Source organism: Mustela nivalis (genome assembly GCF_964662115.1).
Source record: "Mustela nivalis genome assembly, chromosome: 18".
NCBI classification, from domain to species: Eukaryota; Metazoa; Chordata; class Mammalia; order Carnivora; family Mustelidae; genus Mustela; species Mustela nivalis.
The window spans coordinates 5,346,723-5,367,727 of record NC_139037.1 but is presented as its reverse complement, the minus strand read 5'-3'; the positions used below and the strand labels follow the sequence as shown (position 1 = coordinate 5,367,727).

At 44.6% G+C, this 21,005-nt stretch overlaps 1 protein-coding gene across 1 annotated transcript in view; it reads left to right on the top strand.

Moving 5' to 3' along the window:
• CDH13 (cadherin 13) overlaps positions 1-21,005 on the top strand; it is a 986,611-nt gene that overhangs the window by 216,361 nt on the left and 749,245 nt on the right. The window contains exon 2 of the mRNA XM_082712008.1: positions 3,117-3,228. Coding sequence (XP_082568134.1) covers positions 3,117-3,228 — 112 coding nt within the window. The remainder of the gene's footprint in view (positions 1-3,116; positions 3,229-21,005) is intronic.

Genomic DNA, 21,005 nt, shown 5'->3' with positions numbered 1-21,005 from the left:
CTTTTATGTGCTCTCCAAGACACCTACAATTTCCTCTCAAGTTAAAATTCTAGTTAGTTAATTAAATTATGATTTGTCATCTTTTCTAGTCCACGTGAACAGTTAACCCCTTGCTGGTCACTTACCCTGTGGGACACTATTCTAGTTGTTATATTTTTTTCAAATTTTTTAAATTTGGGGGGGGGAGCAAGAGAGAACCCTAGAGTGATCTAGAGGGAGGGTCGGACGCCTAACTGAATGAGCGCCCCTATTGTAGTTCACATGCACCATCCGCTGAAAGCACATCTTAGTCTCCCGATTTCCATTACTGTCAGTCAGTAAAGGACAGGGCCAGGATTTGAACCTCTGGAGTTTGTGCTTCTAATTCCTGCCTTATGATGCTTCTATATAAGCTCCAGAACAGCACCTCGCCAAGTGCTTGCTGAATCCCGGGCGATGAACAAGTTTGGGGCAATACGTAAATGAATGAACGCAGGGAGGAGGGACTCGTTCTCGCTGCACCAAGTCACACGTTGCCCAGGAGAGTGCTGCGCGCTTTTCTCTTATGAGTTTGGTGGGTGGCGTGACCCAAGAATGTGCAGATTAAAGCTAAGCCTCTGGGAGTCCTCTCACCACTCCCACCCTCCCGGACGGTCAGCTGTTGGAAAAGGTTTATTTTTCCTTTTTGACTCTGGAGGAATCCTGAATAGAACCCGCCCAGGTGTCAGGACAGAGATGGAGCTCTGGAGAGACAAGATCCACGTCGTCCACTGAACTAATCCCTCAACCCGGTCCAGACCCTTATGTTCAGGATCGCTAGAGAAATGGCATCTCCATAGTTCTAGGGGGTGACTGATTTACTGGTCTGGGGTTGAGGGCAGAATTAGCTGACTAGAAGGTTAAGGTCTAATTGTAGGCACTGGGTGCCTGGAGGCCGCCTTTGACCGTTTTCTGTTTAACTGGATTTGCGTTGGCCAGTTATAGATTTTCTGCTTGCAGAATTGCCCGCAAATTATTCCGAGTCCTGAATCTGCATTCTGTGTGTGTGCCACTTGGGATGTCAGCATTATGATTGCCTTGGAAGCAATCTTCCCAGAGTCTGCTCTGGAGGCAAGGGAAAGTTTCACAAGCAGAACTGCTCCAATATGGAACTATAAAATCCTAACCCCTTTGATTTTTGAAAGATGATGTCGGTCAGGGTGATGACTGACCCATTTCAATTTCTCTGATGTTCCTCGGTTCAGCCACACCACGAACCTCCGAAGATTAATTCTCGCTCTCATTCCTTGGGGTTCAGTGCCTCTCAGTGGGCTGGTATTTAGAGACAAGCCCAGTTCCACGGCATCCCAACCTTTTGTGCACTCTTTGGAATTTGCTGGTGGGAATAATAATGAGTTTTCTTCAACAGCTTGCGTCCAGTGGTTAAGAGTTTGCAACAGAGGATCAAAATTTAGTTTCCTAAGAAGCAGGCAGTAAATCAAAGATTTGAGTGCAAGTGGATTTTTTGGGGGCGGGGGGGAGGTGTCAGACAACCCCGGGAATCGTGAAATTCCCATTTCATGAGGAAGCGAGTCAGGGAAGGAAAGGCAGCCAATGGAAGGTGAGTTATCTCACCAGATGCTGTCGTGGGCAGCTGGGGCTGCACGTGGAGACAGGGAGACAGAACACTGCCTTTGAGAGCTCTCTCCTGGGGGGTGAGATGGCTGGGGTATTTGTGCACAGATTTTCATCAGTTATGGTCAAGGGCTTCTGCTGAGAATGTGAATTTCCAAACTCTCTGCTGGCACCATGCTCTGTTAAAACGGCCTTTCCCAGATTTCAGAGAAACAGCTCAGAGAAAAAAAAAAAAAAAAAAGTAAAATCCCACCCCGAGACATGGAAAGCCTACGGTGGCTTGGGAGGAGCTCCGACCATCATCCAGATGAGAGGACATGTAAGCCTGGCTTCAGATCCTGGCCCCCGTCCTCCTAAATGCACCATCCTGGCAAAGTGTCAGCATCTCTAGAATGTGAGGCCCCTTGTCCTATGAAATATTAAATACATCATAGGCTGCAGTAGAGATCCAAGGAGATGATGCATATAACAAACTTAGCATAGCGCTCGCCATAAAGGAACGGTAGAGAACGTTAGCACTTATGCGTTAAGTAATACGGAGCGTCTTCTCTGGGCCAGTAAATGCAGTAGGTGCTTGGTATCAAAGTTGGGGAAAAAGAGGTCCCTCCCATCTTCACAGGGCTTGTAATCTTGACCTACTAAACCCAAAACTATTTCTTACCTTCCTAAATCATCCCTTGTCCAAGAATGTGTCACACACTTGTATATTCCAAAACATACAGCCTACATTTTTGACCGTGGGATGAAGCACCCCAAGGATTTGTAAAGAAAAAAACTGAGCTTTTAGAAGCAATTGTAAGTTTTAGATTTTTCTAGTAGCCAAACTTATAAGAGTAAAAAGAAAGTGGTGACATTGACTTTAATAATATATCTATGTAATCCAGTCTGTAAAATATTATTGTTTCAACATGTAATCCATCTACAGATGTTTAAATTAGGTATTTTACACCGTTTTTCTTTTTGGTACTCAGTCTTCAAAATCCAACATATCTTTTATACTGACGACTTCAGCCCCGCTACAACTTCACGTGCTCAGTAGCCGAGTGTGGCTCACGGCCACCGTATTGGATCAGGAAGGTCTAGTGGGCCCCGAATTCCTTCGGGAAGTAATTTCCAGTGGAATATTCTGCTTTCCTCCTCCTTAAAGATGGCACTGCTCCTTTGCATCTATGACAGTGAAGTTGGTTTTAACCTGGGCGTCCTATGAAATTGACTGTTTTTGTAATGAAATTTCACACATAGAAACCATGGTGAGATTCTTAGCAGGTGTAAAAATCTGACAAAGTTATTTCTTTCACAGCAACTTGATGGAAACTACAGCAGCTGTTCCCATTTGCGTGTTTTCCAAATCTCATTGCCAAAGCGAATTGTTGGCAGCCACTGGAGAAGTATCAACTTACCTCTTTATTTGGGAAATGAAATTAAAACCTCAGCTCATTTCTAAAAGTCACAGATTTGGTAGAAGTTAGTGGGGCAAACACGTAAGACGCTGTTAAAATATTGATGGCTTCGGTTTTTCTCAGGTGCTGCTGCTAACATCTGCAGAAGACTTGGACTGCACGCCTGGATTTCAGCAGAAAGTGTTCCACATCAACCAGCCAGCTCAGTTCATCGAGGACCAGGCGATTCTAAACTGTAAGCAATGTCACTCGGTGATTCTTTGGGTCTGTTCTCATACTTGAATTCACCAGAGTCTAAGAATGTGTCTCAGGATGCAGTATTCCCTAACTGAAGTGTTTTCTGATCATTTTCCTTATATGTCACTGCCTGATCCAGTGCTTGAATTAGAGCCTTGTCGGCTGAGAGGTGAAGAAAATGGTTGTGTATCTCTTGAGTATTTTATCACTGGTGAGCACTTCCCCACTGCTCCCAGTAAAGGAGACCGCCAGCCTCCAACAGGAGTGCTACTCCACACAAAGGACATTAAATCCATTTCCCCTGGTTGGTTCCTGAGAGCAAAACCAACGCCTTCCCAAGGATGTGCTGTTTTACTGGGATTTCTTATGCCTCATGTTAGATCACAACAATGGTGAGAGCAGAATGTTGGCTTCTGGGAATTTTTGGTCAGAGGAATTCAAAACTCCTATTCTGAAGGCCAGTAAGAGGGTCTTCGGAGACATGCAAAACCTCTACTGGCTCTTTTGCGGACTAAACTCAAATCCCCCCAAATTCCAATTAAAATATGCTCTCTTCAGGTCTGTGGTTTATAATCTCTTTCTATTTTTAATACCGGTATCATATTGTTTTATCTTTATGAGGGCATGGAGTGCATTGTTAAGTGCAGAGCAAGCATTGTTTTAGCACAATAGAATCTAAAATTGATGGTAGACAAATAACGATAAATTGTAAGCTCTGGAGCACCATTCTTTAACATTTGGGATTGTAGAATGTGAAAACAATGGTCTAATTTGGTCAGGTGCTCCAAGGTCCCTTAGGGAAGATTATTGTGCATTTGCCCTTACGGTCTCAGGCTCACCTTCCACGCTAACTGGGCTCCTCCGTTCCCGTGCTCTGTGGCTGGTGCGTTTAAAGAAAAGGAAAATAAGGCAAGATAAAACAAAACAAAACAAAACCAGCCTGCTTGTGATTGGATGGCTCTGTGAGGCTGGAACGCATTTGGAGAGTTGAAAGGAGCACAGTAATGAAGACGCAATGCCGGGCACGGTGGGAAGTACCCAAGGTGAAGTCCGCGAACATCTTGATGTAATTAGACCAATGAAATCATTTCGGCAATTAGAGTCGGCGATGACAAGGTTCAGGCCCGGCACAATAAGTGAATTACAATGTGTGATTTCATGTTAATTTGATCCCTGAGTGTGACTCCTGGGTCAGGTCATCGGGAACCCTTGTCTTTTGATTCTTCTATTTATCAGAATCAAGGTATTTCAAAGGGAACTTTGCTTAAGAGACCATTTCCCTCCCCCGCTGGCTCTTCTCCCCATTCATCTGTTTGTTTCATCTCCTTCCTTCTCCTTCTCTCTCTCTCTCTCCCTTTTCCCTCTTCTTTCTTTCTTCCTTTTTTTTTTTTTTTTTGCAAGCAATTATCCCAAATGGCATCTATATTAACATGGGTGGAAATGTGAAGCCACCCTGAGTATGGAAATTAATAGAGTTGGTATGCAAAGCAGGCCCATAAATGTGATTGCTTCTGTAATTTTCACGACACCAAACAGCTTTTAATTCACCGCTGAGAAGCTGGAAACAATCATACTTTGGGGGATCTTTTTAATTTAAACTAGACCATACTGTACATTCCAATATCACAGTTTTGTGTGTGTCTGTGTTTTTTTTTTAATCCCCTAAGTAATTAAGCGGGTTATGGTTGTTGGTTCTGTGTAAGCTAGTAAATGCTAAATGGGACTGGCTTGATTATCAACGATACCACGTTCAGGAAAAGTCAGTGATAGGGGAATTGAAGATATTTAAAGTTTTAGATATGAATTTGTATGTAAATTGTTGGATCAGCAAAATCGGACTAGCCCCCTCTCAGTGAAACTGTAGGTTCATGTGTATTACTAGGGTTAAAAAAAAAATTTACCAAGAGTACATCTAGTCTGGTGCTTTTGAGTTCCGTGTCAAAGCAACGAACATAGGTTGTTATGAGTTAGACCCTGCACATGAGGTTAATTGTGCCTAAATGAAGAAGAAAGTTTCCATAGACTTGAGAATGCCTATTGAATATTGTTTTGGAAAGTCTGGATTTCCAGAAGAAATGACACTGTATTGCTCTATTCCAGAGGAAAGGAAAAGCCTGGAGAACTGAGTATTGATGAACCATCCCCCCAGGCCATGAACATTGCCCCTGCTCTCTCACTCCCTCTCCTTCTTCCCTCTCTCTTGCTCTGTTTCTCCCATGCATTCCCCTAGGGTTCAACACAAGACCCTTCTAGCTCTGAAAACGTGATGAACAAGAACCAATTGCGTGGTGGGTGCTCAGAGGATGAAAGCCATAGGGACACAAAGCTAATGTCTGCATGAAAATGGAAAAGAGTCAAACAGAACCAGAAAGTTTTAAAATACTTAGATACTTGAGGTTGCATGCCAAAGATGTGGGAAATGGTTAGGATGATTTTAGCAACATACATAGAAGCTGAAGTTGTAGGTAGTAAAAGAGGTTACAAGACACTAGGCTAGTAACATCTCTCGGACTCCATTTACGGTGTTTGTACTTTCCAGTTTTGCTTTATCTTTACAATATTTAAGAGCTCTGGTTTCCAATGATTGTAAAGTTTTGTCTTGCGGAAGGTGTAAACACAGCATAATCAATCAGTTGATGTCTACACTTTTTACCATTCTCTGAGGTTGTCCGAAAGTGGTGTCTCTTTGCCTGACAGACACAATATATCTGCCCATACTCCCAGACGTATAGTCAACCAATTTTGGGTTCAGCTTTTAGCAGGCCATAGAAAATGTTTATTCTGCCCATGGCCTCCTGTTCTCTTTGTTCAGACAGTAATATTTCCTTTTATCCTTTTTCATCTTTCTCCTCAATTCTCAATGACTCATCTTTCTCTACTTTAACTGTTACTAATGGTCACCTCCACTCCTTTTATTTCCCTAATATTTTATTCACTGTTCGCTCCAATACATCTTTCCTTCAGTTGTTCTAAAGCCTTTTATTTTCTTCACATCCAAATAACTCTTTATTCTACTCTCCTTTCCACTAACTAGACTTGCTTTCGTCTTTAAAAGGCCATTTTTCAACAAGCTTCTGGGATCAAAACATGGTATCCCACTATTCTTCTAATGTAACCCAGGGAGCTCTTTCATTGTACCTTTCACAGTGTGATGCAAAGCCCCCAACTCATGATAACTTGGACAAAAGTTTCCTGCCTTCATCTCAGTCTTGAAAAATGAACTGGGTAGATGTGCTTATTCATTTTTTTTTTCTTGTATGAGAAGTACAAGAAGAAAGGGGAAGACAGCGTGGAAGACAGGAAACATCCATTCAAGGCCTTTGGACTCAGGGAGGGATCCTTGAGGGGTTTCCTCAAGGTAGGGGGTCCCTAGATGCCTCCTACACCCAGAATTCTCTTAATGGGTTCGTACTGTTGCTTCGTCTGTAATATGAAAATCATGGGATTCTGGTACCCATCATCTTGGCCCCATGAGATTTGAACACGGATTCTGGTTACACTCTCCCAGCTGACACCCAGGCTTCAGAAGAATAAGTGGCCTGGGAAACTGACAAGCCACACAGCTAAGGTGGAAAAGGACCAGGTGATAAGGCGCTGACTATCTATGTTTGGCAAAGTTATAGAACAGACTCTCCTGCCCTGGCCACATCAGCTCAAACACATCTTCCTAGCCTTGTGGCAAGATCTATGATCGAGTTAGCTAAGGGGAACGATACTCATGACCCTCCAGATTCTATTTGGGAAATAGCTCCAACTTCAAGAGTCCAGAAAGGACACCCCATTGGCCATCTAGGCATTATTAGATCAGCACTTTTCTGTCTCTTACTGTTTATCCTTCCTGAACTACTCTTTGTGAAACACACACACACACACACACACTGCTGCACCTGAGTTCACCTAAAATACAGCTTGTATAACTATACTTTTTTAAAATTTAAATTCAATTAATTAACATATGGTGTATTATTAGTTTCAGAGGTAGAGGTCAGTGATTCATCAGTCTTATGTGATACCCAGAGCTCACTACATCACGTGCCCTCCTTAATGTCCATCACCCAGTTACCCCATCCCCTACCCCCTCCCCTCCAGCAACCCTCAGTTTGTTTCCTATGATTAAGAGTCTCTTATGGTTTGTCTCCCTCTCTGCTTTTGTCTTGTTTTATTTTTTCCTCTCTTCCCCTGTGATCCTCTGTTTTGTTTCTTAAATTTCACATATGAGTGAGATCGTTTGATAATTGTCTTTCTCTGATTGACTTATTTCACTCAGCATAATATCTTCTAGTTCTAGCCACATCATTGCAAATGGCAAGATTTAATTTCTTGATGGCTGCATAGTATTCCATTGTCTATATATACCACATCTTCTTTATCCATTCATCTGTTGATGGACATCTAGGTTCTTTCCATAGTTTGGCTATTGTGGACATTGCTGCTATAAACATTCGGGTGCAGGTTTCCCTTTTGATCATTACATTTGTATCTTTAGGGTAAATACCCATTAGTATGATTGCTGGTCATAGGGGAGCTCTATTGCCAACTTTCTGAGGAACCTCCATGCAGTTTTCCAGAGTGGCTGCACCAGCTTGCATTCCCACCAACAGCGTAAGAGGGTTCCCCTTTCTCCGCATCTTCGTCAACACCTGTCATTTTCTGACTCGTACAACCCATAGAATTATACTTTCAATAACACACTTGGACTACTTAGAATAGCCTTGGTATCAAAGAGTCCCAGTAACCTAACAGTAAAGTTTACTTCTCATTCCGGTCACGAGGATGCTGGCCAGGCTGCTCTCTTGGGTAGTTAGACTCCAAGTGGGGGCTCTCCATGCAGGAACTTGAGGACTCAGGCTACTTCCAACTTGGTCTTGCCATCTTGGCCTTTCTAGTCATTCTTATGTCACTGAGCTGGGGACAAGAAGAGGTGTGGGCAGGACATCCCAGAGGTTTAACCACGTTAGCTCAAAAACGACATACATAGTTTCTGCACATATTCTATTCACCAGTCATGTTGGCTGTGTGGCCATGAGTGAGCAAGTTCTTCATATCCTCTGAGTTTGGTTTATCTCATCTAAAAATGATAATGGCAGTCCATACTTTTAGAGTTGATGCTGATTGATGGAAAAAATGCTCAGCCTAGTGATGAATGAATAAAAGCCACTCTTACGACGGTCAGTGTTGCTGCGGTTCCTGTTCTTGTTAGTCCTGCTATCCATAGACCTGAGATGGGCTCAATGTCCCTACAATGGCCATCTAAGCCAGGCTTTATAGAAGATAAATCGTGGGCATTAAAAATCTGAAGAAATGAGTAATTTTAGGATTTGAACTTCATGGACCAGTTGATTTTTTTTTTTTTAAATCTTGGATTGATGAGATTGTATTTTTAAAATATTTTTCTAAGCCTGGATATGAAAAACAAAACAGAAAAACCCAAGCAAATAGATGAGATGGAGGGAGAATACTACCATTTACTTGGTTAGAATTTTCTTTTAAGAGGTCATTTGGCAAAAAATACAAATTAAAAAAAAATATGTAAAAGATTGTTTGGCACCAAAAAACAAATGAAACAGGAATATGGACTAATTACAGCAAAGAAGGCACTTCTTTCATTTGAGTAGATTTTGTTTTGTAAAAAAATGTGCCAAGTGTTCTTATTTACCTCATTTTAGCGGGAAATCACATATCAAATGCATTAGGCTGAAATTACTTTTTCTGCCATTGACTTTCCTGATGCTCTTCTCAAGTTTCAGTGCATTCATTTTCTAGGGAGACAGGTGGGGACAAGTCTTAAGAGATTTCCTTGTGATGGGCGATATGCCCATGCTGACAGCAAGAAGAGAGGGAGCATTTCTGGAAAATGGAAGAAGCATGATACCTTGGGAATAGGTGTTGGGGTTCATAAAATGCACCACAGCCGTTGAGCAGTGTGACATCCACAACCTTCACAGCTGGCATTTACTGGGCACTCTCTAAGTGTGGGGGGCCCCCTTTGAACCTCTTACCAGACCTTAGGGGATACAATTCTCTCATACGCCCATTTTACAGGTGAGGATACTAAGGTTGGGCAAGGCAAAGCAATTTACCCAAGGTCGTGTCACTCGTATTTGGCAACATCAAGATTTGAACCCAGGATTTGAGTCCCCGGGCTCTAATCTAGAGTTCTTTAGCCTAGTGTCTTGTTTTTGGTCATGGCAACAGTGACACAGCAAGGAGACGTGCCACTCCATTTTCCTATCTACTTTCATCAACCTGGATGTGATAGAGGATTTCGAATGCATTTTTTTTTTTCTCTTCACAACCAAGTTTCATTCTTCCTCTGTAATGTTAAAAAAAAATACAGAAAAAGTACCTCCTTTTCCTTGTTTTAAAGAGATCCAGTTAGTGCAAAATTGCTCATGACCTGCGCTCTTGGCTTCTCACATTCCTCCTGGGTTTCTCTCACCAGGACACTGCTGGGTCCCACCACCTTGACCATGACTTTGGCCAGGGGTCAGGCCATCCATGGGGTGCGTGGTTTTGCATTAATCATATTTGTACTTAACATACATGAGTCATGGCTTTCGAGGGTGTTTTTAATTGACTATAAATCAAACAGGGAACTTGAAAAATGAAGGCAATTAATGAGAAAGCAGTGTGAGAGGTGTTTTGCATCCTAACGTAGGAAATACATCGCCAGTGAATTAAATGTCAAAACAAAGGCCCTTTTGACCCCACTGAAAAGATTTCATTTGGATGGTAATAAATGGATGAACTTTCCAACTGGCAGGTAGAATAATGCCTGTTTCCTGAGTTTAAGCTCACTTGGGCTTTTGTCTGTCTATGTTCTCTATCCTTGAACACTTGCCAAGTCCTTTTATTTTTGTTTTTCATTGTAGTGATTTAAAAAAAACCCAATAATTTATTTTCCATTTTCCGATTGTACTTTGCACTACTAAGTTGTATTTGCCCTCAAGTTGGGAAATTGATTAAATGATTAATGAAATGATTTAACATCACCTGTACTGCAATCTGCCTAGATCTGAGTATGGGTAGAGTTTCGAGTGGTATGTTTACTTAAACTGTTGTGATTCGCCAAGGAACATTACTCTGATGTCACTTAATTCACTCCACATTATGAGGGTGATTATTATACTTTGGCTCAGTACGTGGACCCCTATTTACATTAATGAGACGTTTTCCTGTTTTTAAATGAGCCCTGCAGAAATGTAGTATTTTGACAAGTTCGCCCTTCCAGCCCACCACCATATTTGTAACAATCTAATAATCCGGTCAATTCACATTATTAGAATCTTCAAAAATCCGTGATATTAACCACCTTATTTCTTAAATGTAAGGTGATATAGTAAATAACCATGGAATAAAAAGAACACAGACGCATATTGGAGAGGGATGTGATGAGGTTCTTAGAGACCCTCCATTGGACTCGGGTGCTCTGTCCTGCTTCCAAGAGAGGAAGCAGATAAAGTCGTGGAGGAAGAGGGCCTGAGAAGGTGAGGAATGTAGTTAGGGCTCCCGTGGCCTATGTTTTCTTATCAGCAGAATGGGAGAAATAAACAGACCAGAGAAATCACACTGTCAGAACTTGGGCTAAATTTGCCCCACAGATATGTCCTGTCTGGCTGCTCCTTGTGGAAGAATTTAATGAAAAAGTTTTAATGAAGAGAAATTTGTTGTCAACACTAAGAATTTCACTTTCCAAAATTCACAACTTCTGGGAAGATTAGACCTCCGAAACATAGACCCCAGGGGCAGGCTGCCTGGGTTCAAAGTCGAGGTTTGCCCGTTATCAACTAAGTACTTTCGAAAAGTTAGAGGAGCACAAAAACCTCACTGTGTCTCAATGCTCAGTTCCCTCGTGTGTAAAAGGAATATTATAATGGCAGTAACCTCATGAAGTTGCTCTGAGAATTAAATGTGAATCCATAGAAAGGGCTCTGAAGAGTGGCTGGTCTATGGAAAACTCTAGAATGTGAGCTGCTAGAAGTTAGTGTATCAGTAATAGTAGCTGGGGCTTCCCTGTGCCCTTCCACTGTCTTCCCCCATGCAGTCGGCTTCCTCATTCCGGCCGCCTCACAAGCCCCTCACAAGCATCTAACGTCACGCCATGAAGTCACTGTTGCTCCCGACACTGGTGTGTGGATCGAACGATACGCCACAAGAGACCAACCGCATGTACTGCTGCTATCAAACCACTGCCGGTGACGGAAGCTGTTCTCGGCCGTCAAGGAAGCAGAGGACGGTGCTGGTTGCTGGAGAGCTATGGGCCGGCTGCCGTCAATGAAGACTTTGAAATCGGTTTTCAGTGTTTTGAATAGTCAATGCATGTAATGTGCGGAAGAGGGGCCACGTGGTTAGCTGGTGCGCCAGCCTTCCAGAAGTTCAGAACAGGAGACGAATGAGAGGGAAGCGTGGGGAGGGCTGGGGCGGGCATGGAGTCATGTGAGAAGTTTGGAGATGGGGATGGTTGGCAGGTAGATCAGAGGACAGGTGGCAGGAAAGGTGGCAGTGTGACTGAGGGGCACCTGTATATGAAATAAAGGTGTGAGCAGAGCCCCAGGGAAACCCAAGGGGTCTAGATTATGGAAGACATCTAGAAGTTTTCGAAAAGACGTGCATAATCACAGGAGTCGCTCCCAGTTCACTGACTCGTATGACCCCGTTTACTCTCTGGACTTCTGTTTCCCAGTCTGTATAATAAGGGTATATTAGTCTCCTTACACCAGAGCTGTTTGCCTTGTGATCCAATCCAAAATAACCCAACTCCACCTGGCATCAAAAACATATAAAATTATCAGCTCACATGACTGAAGTTTTTGAGGCTTGAACTGGCTTCAGGAAGACCAGGATCTAGACCCTCTGATGATATGTCCTCAGGATCCCCTCTCATTCCTCAGTTCTGCTTTCTGGAGTGTTGGTACCCCACCACCCCGCTCTCAGAGGGCTTCCCTCCAAAAGGGCCACCAGCGGCCCCAGACTTTTATTCTTCCAACTTCACAACCCAGAGCATCTCTTTTCCAAGCGTTCTGGCAAGCTTCTCATGGCTAACCCTTTCGGTCAGGTTTGGCTCATGTGCCTATTCCCGAACCAATCTCAGTGTCCAAGAAGATGTGGTATTTCTGTTGGCTGGGCCTGGGGATGTGGAGATGCTGTTCTCTGAAGGAAGGGAGTGCTGTCGGGCTGGCGGAAACAGGAGTGCACTGTGCAGGTGTTGTGCCCTGCTGCTAAGGCCTCTTTCCATTCCAACATCCCCTGACTGCAGCCTGTGCTCCATGCATAAGGATTTTGAGAACCCAGCACTCACACAAATGGAAATGGGTCTTAGGTGACAGGGGATGAGGACAGCCATCATACCGGGCTTCTCCCTGGTGATGCCGGTGAGCAGGTTGCCTCATTAAGACTGTGAAACTCAAAGTGATGCCATATGGCCCCACTCGTCAACCTGTTGAGTGTATCGTTGCTCACACAGTTCTGTAACTGGTATAAATCTCTCTTATTTCTGTTTTTCTTCGAGAGTAAGAATAGAGGAACATACGGATGTTACAGGAGCATCTCCTAATTTAAGGTATTAGAACCACAGGAATTGAGCTGCTTAATGAGTAAGGCATCAAAACAGAAAGTAGGAGAGATGAAGCATGGCTTTAAATAGTCTGAGAAGGCAAAAGATCTCATTATCCTGTAACAGACCAAATCTATACCCGTTCTTATAATTGTGGTGCCCTCTGTCTGTCCCTTTCATCTTAATTTTCATGAAATTTTTGTTGGTTTGAAAGCAAAAGGGTGAGAGGTGCAAATACTTGCCATCAAAATGTCCCCAATTGTTTTATTCAACCCAGCTCACATTCTCCTTCTGGAGACAAAAATAGGATATAGGAAAGGACGTGACATGGATTCTCAAATATCTGTTGAGTTAATCAATTAAGAAATACAGAATGGTCGCCTGCCCTACGTCACACCCTGCACTAAGTGCACGGCTTACAACCTGTAAATTGCCTCTCGTGTTGTGACTTTTCGTTCTTGTGGAGAGAGAGACCGACATGATGGGAATGGCTAACGGACTCATGAAAACATGTCCAACATCGTTAGCCATCAGCGGAATTCAAATCAAAGCCACACTGAGATACCACCTCTGACCAGTTAGAAGGGCAAAAATTGACAAGGCAGGAAACAACAAATGTTGGAGAAGATGCGGAGAAAGGGGGAACCCTCTTGCACTATTGGGGGTGCAAGTTCGGGCGGCCACTTCGGAAAACAGTGTTAAAATAGTTAAAAAAAGAGCTCCCCTAAGACCCTGCAATTGCACTACTGGGTATTTACCCCTAAGATACAGATGTCGTGTAAGAAGGGGTATATACACCCCAATATTCATGTAGCAATGTTCACAATAGCCAAACTGTGGAAGGAGCTGAGATGCTCTTCAGCAGACAAATGGATAAAGAAGATGTGGTCCAAATATACAATGGAGTATTACTCAGCCATCAGAAAGGATGAATGCCCACCATTTGCATCGACATGGACGGGACTGGAGGAGATTATGCTGAATGAAGTAAGTCAAGCAGAGAAAGACAATTATCATATGGTTTTACTTATTTGTGGAGCGTAAGGAATAGCATGGAGGACATTGGGAGAAGGAAGGGAAAACTGAAGGAGGGGGGAATCAGAGAGGGAGATGAACCATGAGAGACTGTGGACTCAGAGAAACAAACCGAGGTTTTCAGAGGGGCGGGGGTGAGCCCGGTGATGGGTAGCAAGGAGGGCAGGTATCGCATGGAGCCCTGGGTGTCATACACAAACAATGAATCATGGAACACTACATCAAACACTAATGATGTACTGTGTGGTGACTAACATAACATAATAATAAAAAAGAATAAACACCTAAGAGCGCAGGAAAACAAGACATGAAAATCTGATAAAAATACTAGGAAGGAAATAAGACAGAGTCACATGATGGTGATTTCTGGAGCGCTGCTACAGAAAGGGCCATCAAGAAGTTTTCTCTGAGATGCTGAGGACTGCATTATGAGCTGGGGTCCCCCCGTGAAGATTGGGTTGGTGAATGTTAAGGCCGAGGGACCACACAATGCAGGACCCTTAAGATGAGAATGGGTCTTTCATTTTGAGATTCTCTGATCCAGGAAAGGGGCTACCATATTATCCGTTTAATCAAATCAACTGCTCTAAGATGGGATTGAAAATCCCATTTTATAGCTGAGGGCATGAAGGTTGATTCAAGGATCCAACATCTCCAAAGAAGGGCCAATGGTGAAAAACACACTGTGACCTCCTGACCCTGTGAGGACTCTCCATATGAAAAGCCATATCCAATTTCCTCCCACAGAAGCGCTCCAGTTCTTACTGAGAACAGATTGGGGTGTCCCTGAGGGCATCACAGGGCTGATGGTGTGGCGCCCTGAGTTGGACTGCTTGCTTTCATCACTTACAATGGTGACATTTCCAGCCAACCCCTAGCTCCTCAGTTTCCTTATCTGTAACATGGTGGTGATGTTTCGTGGGTTAATCAAGATCACACAAGCAAACGTGTTAGGACACTGCCAGCCACATGCAAGCTCTAGATAAAGGTCGGTATATTTCATGATTTGAAAGCATAAGGCCAGGGAGGGGGATGTCTGCAGAGCGATACTATTGGAACAGGCAGCGCCGGCGTCTACCAAAGGAGGCACAGAGGCAAAGCTTGTCTCCTCTGAAAAAGAACACAAGTTCTTCCTACTTCCTCCAGGTCTCTCTTATAGGGACTCACGTGTTCTAGGGGGACCAGCGATCCCACCAACCCCCAACACACACACATACACACACACACACACACACACACCACTCAAGATTGGGTCTCTTTGGCTACATGTTAAATGGATGTTCCTTGAAAAGCATTGGAGAAGGGAGTCTCCCCAGCCTAAGACCGGGCATGTTTTGCAAGTGAGAGAGCTATTAACGGGCATATGCTCCGTATCACACGACTCCACGAGGGGCGTATGGGGCAACCCTGTGCAATAAAACAGATATTTTTGCGGGAAAACAGATGGATATTCACCCTAAGTAGGATAAATGAGGATCACCACATCAGTTCCGGTTGGGTGTTGTGCCAAATGAGTTCCACTTCGGGGATGCCGAACCTCTTGGATTTGAGAATGGCAGACAGCACTCTGTAGGAGAAGAAACCCTTGAAAAGCTGCAGACCTCAGTTGTGCTAAAACATTCAGCTGGCCTCTTCACATGCCAGCTGCTTCTGGGGGCAGCAGAGTGTGGTCGTGCCTCCGACTCCGGGTTCTAGCCACCCCCCACAAGCCACTCCTACTTGTGATCATCTTAGTAAATGATGTCTTGGCAGGCCGCCCCTGCAAAGTGGCCAACCGCTGCACCAGCCTATTTCATTCCCATTCGAAGCCAAAACAGTTGTCAGCCATCCAGTTTCCTCCTAACTGTGCGTGTCAGCTGATTCTTGAGCCCTCCCCGAGGATCTATTTTTAGCTAAAAGTGGTTTTAATTTTCATATGTATACATTAAATCCACAGGGGTGGGAGAATTTCCAAATAAGGAACATTGATTCTGAATAACATGAAAGAAATAATTAGTGCTTGAAAAACAGTTCAAAATCTGAGTCAAAACCTCCAAGGAATATGGTTAGCTCTGCATTTTTCAGTGGAAGGAAGTTTGCCGGATTAAAAACAGAAAGCAAGGGTGAGTGGGGATAAACCAGGCTGGGAGAGGGAGTCAGCATCACGTTCTAGGCATGGAGGAAGGGGACAAGACAACGAATCGGGGGGACTGACCTAGGGGACATCTGGGGTTGACAGGTGGACCCCTATGGGGATGTGGCCCAGTGGTCATCCCCCGTGTCGAGAGGGGCACAGAGAGTAGGGCTGGAAGGAGGCCGTTGCCAGACTCAGGAGCGACGATGGCAGAGCAACGGCCTTCAGGGAAGGGCGTGGGGTCCCCTAACTGTAACCTTCAGAGTTATCCTTTCTGCGGAGCGTTCCTGGCAGCTCTACTATAAAGAGATCTACAAATCAACATGTAATTTCACTACGTCTGCAACCTTCAATACATAGTGAACAACAAGAATGTTAACCTTGAAAATTAAACTACTAGTTATTTTACCAGGAAAAAAAAAGGGGTGGGGGGGGACCAGTAATAGCAGAGACCTGGAACCCAGGACAAGTGACCTGTGAGAAAACCCTAGGCAAGTCCACAGCGCAAAGGAGAGGGCCACTCTTTCATGGGGTGGGGGGCGGGGGAGGGCAGAGTTGGGAAGGTTGTTGTAAACCAAAAAACACTGGTGTACGCTGGGAGTCGGAATCACGGTGGCTTTTCATTGGCAGAGTCTGACCATCTCTCATTGTCTGGGCTGTTGAGGAGTGGGGAGTCTCTCTTCCCCCCGAGGACATAGTAGGGTATCCTTGATTCGGCGCTCTTCCTGTTGGGTCTGCGATTAGCCACAAAGGGCAGGGTCTAAGAGCTTCCCCTATTGGACCCCCTGACTCTGTTAGCACAGTTTCTCTCTTAATGTCATTAGGAAAATGAATTCCATTGTCCTAGGTAATCAGATAATCCATGAGGGACATGTTGGATAAGGCCTGTGTGTGACATTGATAGAACATCTCCGGCCCCAACCCTACATTTTGCTTTACTTTCAAGTTCTGAACAATTTTCCCTAATGATATAATAAAAATTTTTGCTCTGAAAATGGAAATAAAGTGGGTTCCCTGGTGGCTTAGTCGGCTAAGTGTCCTCCTTCTACTCAGGTCATGACCTCAGGGTCCTCTGGATCAGGTCCTGCTTTGGGCTCTCTGCTCAGCGGGATGTCTGCTTCTCCCACTCCTTCGGGGCTCTCTCTTTCATTGGCTCACTCACTCTCAAGTAAATAAACAAATTAAAAAAAAGAAAAGAAAAGAAAGCAAAGACATACAAAATGTAAACTTTAACACTAGATGAAATAAGCATAATAGTACTCTGTGAAATTGCTTTTAGTTGCTGAGCTTATCTTGTCACAGGCCCTTTACAAGAGTTTGGGGTATGTGGACCACGCTTTCACTTTTGCATACTCTATAGGATTAGCACAGCTCCATTCACCTTCCAGTTTAGGATGTTTTCATTCAAATTTTGGGAAGAGAAGCCCCAAGATAGACTCAGCATTGGGTCGAGGGCCCCCTCTGTGATCTGGGAGACGGGTCTACTAATTAGAGGCCCATTCCCTAAAGAAAGGGCTCTCCGCAAACAAAGGTCAGGGGCGGTCACATAGTTCCCGAGTTCGGAGAGCTGTCGTCCAAGCAAGCAAGGGACCGGGACAGTGCTGGTTTCTGGCCAAGGAAAAGGCCTCTACGAGCCACTGAGCTGGAACATCACTTGGGTTCCCACATTAAGCTTTTCAGACAGGTGTCCTACAGCTCAAGGTACACCCTCCTAAAATATCACCAGGTGACTCCGTTAATAAGGCACAGGTACATTTAATAAAGCTTATTTTCATAGGGAACACCGCCTCAATAACTCTTAGCAACCTTTCAGAAGGCAGAAGTCAGAATGAAAATACTACAGCGTTTGCGAGGAGGGTCCAGGCTCTCAGGATTTAAGGTAGGAAACTGACATCCGGTCAAGTTCACGACGTGCTGATGTAGTGCCGGTAGGCGTGACAAGGTTTTTAGGTAAGTCGTGAATTAAGTCCTCTAAGTTGTTTTTGATAAATGCCCTAGAGAGCGGACTGTTACACCTTGAAACGAGCAGTGACGGTTTTCACTAGTTCAGTCTTACCCTTCTTCTTCAGAAAAATTTTCTGGGAACAAACAATCATGTCCAGACAGAGTGGTCTTAGTTCTTGGTTCTGCGTGGCTGTGCCGTGTTCGTGTGGGTGGTTTCTGTTCTCAGTCCTGGTTGTTTGTGTGTGCTCTTAAGTTGGCATTTCCTAAACTTGCGTCTCTGCCAGGCAGTTCTACAGAACTGTAATAGGAATACACCATGGGGAAAATATTTTGAGTTAGCTAAGTGGGGAATGCTGGGGTTTTGTTTGTTTATTTGGTGACTAAAGGCCCTCTCAGGACTTGAAAGTATGAAAAGTGTGTAGTGAATGTGGACATGCCTCGGACAAGACTCAGAACCTAACCCCTTCCCGGTCCGGCCTCCCTGAGCTACAGAGCCTCCCTGCACCCCGGAAGCAGGCTGCCTCTCCGTCCTCAACAGGCGGTTACGGACGACCTGCCCCTCTGAGACCCAAACCTTGCCTTTCTTCTAGAGGAGGGGAACAGAGGAAATATTTTTTTTTTTTTTTCTCTTTTTGGTCTTTCTCATTCTGCTGAGCTCACAGGAAACAAAGTAGAGTAAAATGCTTGGAAATCAGCATACATTTAAAATAAGTTCTGTTGTGTAACGGCTGTGGAGTCAAGCTCAGAAGCCCGACTCTCGGAGACCCAGGGAAGCTTCCCACCTGCCTCCCTCTCCAGCAGTTTCCCTGTCTCCTTCATGCAGGTTGAAAGGTCTCAGGGTGGGAAGAAACCTCTCCTCCATAAAACCCTGATTTAGCTCTACCTAAGGCTTCCAGGACCATGTTTGCCAAGTAGAAAGCCTTTCTCTCTCTCAGTCAAGTCTGGCTTTCAAGACTCTTGTTTTGCTTAAGTCCTTACGCTGAATATTAAATCTTTTACTCCCTTTGCATTCCTGATTCAACATCTTCATCCTCCCTCAGGCAAAAGATGCCTCTGGCAAAAGAGCCAGGGAGGTCAACGAAGAAAATCTGCAAAGAAAGTCAGCTGCTGGTAAATTTCAATAGGACGGTCCCTCTTCCTTGGGGCACAGATCCGGGCTTACAAGACGGCAGGAAGCCACAGTGTAACCACCCAGGAGTTAGGAACAGAGATTGCTTCTGGAACCCCTCCTGTGGTTTGGTGGCTTCAGACATCTTGCCTGTCTCGGTCAGAATTTTTTAAAGGATCGGGTGGGTTGGAGTGGAGGTAGAGGCATCGAGCCTGGCCACTGGCAGGGAGCCCAGAGACACGGGAATTTCCAAACCTCTGGGAAGTTATTGGTGAACCGAGCACAAGACGCCTCATGTTTTTGTCTTTATCAGTGCAAAGCACCAAGACTCCCTCTTCAGCATTTATGCCCTCCTATATGTCACCGGAGTATCTGGGATGGAGACATTTAAAAGAAGGTCATGTCTGTTTCACCAAGGATTTTAAAAAGGCAGCGAAATATATGTTCTACCTCCTCAGCTCCTGCCAGCTTTGTACCGTTCCAGGGAGAGGAGCCAGCATTGTCGGAAGCGGAACAGGCCCGGCACCTGGTTTTCACCACCCCAGCTCTGGTCCTCAGAGCATCTGTGACCCGCAAACACCCAGGCTCTGGGATCTGAGCACTTGGATTTCAATGCCAGCTCTCACCCCTGGTAGCTCTGTGACCTGGGGGAAGTAACTTAACTTCTCTGGGCTTCTGTTTCTTCTAAAAGGCAAGCATTCAATGAGGAGCGGAAGGTCGATCTAAGGCTGACATCCACTCCTGGTCGGTAAAGGGTGGTTATTGATATCAATTAATGTTGCTCAGTGATGGGCTCCCAAACCTGGCTCGGGCACAGGTGTCTGGTCGAGGGGTCCAAATGTTTTTAGTTTATTATTAAAATGTTTGCTGTTGCATTTACATGGTACCGGCCTGGCTTGATTGCTTCGTGTATTGACAATGCTAAAGTGGATACTGAACGTTTTGCCTGCCAAGGGCCTTCATCTACTTCAGCCTGAGCATATATAAAAGTGATTTGAATGGGAGCGTTTGCTCTGTTATTTTGGTGATGGATTTAGGGAAATGGAAAGTAGCAAATTGCTTTGTTTTTGGACCTTTGCCAGGTCCATCCTGGTTATGGAGAACACTTGCTTGGTTGATTGAAGAAGGCCAGCTGCTATTCTAATAGCCTAAATCAATGGCCATCGGTGCCCATTAGCAAGCGTGTCATGCTCACCACAGCGAAAAGCATCTTCTAACTACAAATTAATAACTTTTCTGTTCTATATCAATATGATGCTGTATTTCACAAGCTGATCAGCCCTTCAATACCAACATTGACACCAAGGTCAACTCTACTTTTATTATGTCCTTGAGGAGAGTTAGACACAACTCCCCGGCTCAAGTGTAGAAGGCCACACTCCGAACTTCAGTCTCTACGTCTATGAAAAGGCTGAATAATTCCCAGCTCCTGGGACCATGAAAATCCCATGAGATGAAGTCTTTGAGAGCATTTTTAAAGACCTGAAGCATCACTGTCTTTAGGAAGGTTTTCCCTCCTGTGTTTATGTCAACTCTCGCACATGCAGTATGGGTTTGCCTTACTATATCCAACATCAGTGGCCAGTGTTTTTTTGTTGTTGTTATTCTTGTGTAGTATGTTTGGAGAAGGCCAATGGCCAGCGGTGACTCAGTGGCTGGGCTTCTTTCTGAAGTATGGAAGTGCTTGGGTTTATTACGATTTCCGTCTGTGTCTGTGTCTTGCAGAGGTCTAAGCCTGGATTTTGGGTGGTGTTATGGGTTGGAGTCTCTCATAAGCTGACTCAGAGATGGAGGGTGGCGTGCAGAAAGGTTTCTAGGGAGTGCTTTGGGGGTCGTCCCATGCGGAAGGGAAGGAAAGCGAGCAGGAGCGGGTAGAGGAGAAGCAGGGCTCTGATGCAGTCTCACCAAACACTCGTCTAGTTTCTGGGGAACTCCGCAGCCACGATGGCCCTTCAGAGTGTCTTGAATTTGTTGAGAGATCCAGGCCTTTATGGCTCAGTGGTGGTCTGGCACCGTGTGGGC